Below are 827 nucleotides of genomic sequence, written 5' to 3'. Positions count from 1 at the left end.
CCTTCACTGGCTCGAGCATCTCGTGGGATGCTGAGGGGATGTGATTGTCCTTCAGGGTGCTGAGGATGCTGCTGTCACCTCAGCATCCCCACCCCTGCCTGCACACTGTCCCCATGGCATGGGGCTCAGGATGGGGGGGGCTCACAGAACAAGGCAGGGGCATCTCCCTCCCCAGAGCAGCACACGGCAGAGGTTAAAAATTCAGGTTTAAGTGGAAATTAGGATTTGCAGAGGGAGAGACCCTGCCAGCCCCTGGGTGATGGATGGACGGAGGATTTCTCAGCAAGGAGTAAAAAGAGAAACCCCTTTTATTACAGATAAAAGCCTCTTGTGGGTCTAGAGAGCAGAAGGCAGCCCCCGTACGGGACAGGCACGCGGGCAGGTACAAAGCGCTTGGTGCCGGGAGCACAGAGCTGCTGCAGAGTCCTCGTCCTCCTCCTCTTCTTCCTCTTCCTCCTCCTCCTCCTCCTCCGGCTCGCAGGAGGTCAGTAGCAGTGCGCAATGGGCTCCATGTTGAGGAAGCGGACGTGGATCTTGGTTTCGATGTCGATGCCCTGCCACATCTGCCAGGGGAAGGGGTCAGTGTGCATGGGACAGGGGCTTGGACGGGTCCCTGCGCCCACCCAGTGCCCTCCTCCCAGGGACACGAGCAGAGATGCCACCAACCTTGAGGAAGTCTTCGAAGGTGATGCCCTCATACACCTGGTCCGGCCCCTGGGCGCAGCGAGAGAGAAAACATTACAGCTGCCCCACGGCGATGGGGCAGGGAGCTTGGGTCACCAGGGCTGGGTCCCTTGGGGCTGTGGGCCACGTCTGCCGTGGGTGAG

At 60.3% G+C, this 827-nt stretch overlaps 1 protein-coding gene across 1 annotated transcript in view; it reads right to left on the bottom strand.

Annotated features, from left to right (window-relative positions):
- Positions 1-485: 485 nt before the first annotated feature.
- Positions 486-827, bottom strand: part of TESC (tescalcin) — a 1,203-nt gene continuing 861 nt past the window's right edge. The window contains exons 3-4 of the mRNA XM_010086381.1: positions 667-714; positions 486-563 (exon numbers count right to left, since the gene is read on the bottom strand). Of these exons, the coding sequence (XP_010084683.1) occupies positions 486-563; positions 667-714 (126 nt within the window). The remainder of the gene's footprint in view (positions 564-666; positions 715-827) is intronic.

Source organism: Pterocles gutturalis, unplaced genomic scaffold, assembly GCF_000699245.1.
Source record: "Pterocles gutturalis isolate BGI_N339 unplaced genomic scaffold, ASM69924v1 scaffold3401, whole genome shotgun sequence".
Taxonomy (NCBI): domain Eukaryota; kingdom Metazoa; phylum Chordata; class Aves; order Pterocliformes; family Pteroclidae; genus Pterocles; species Pterocles gutturalis.
This window is presented reverse-complemented; position numbering and strand designations above follow the sequence as displayed.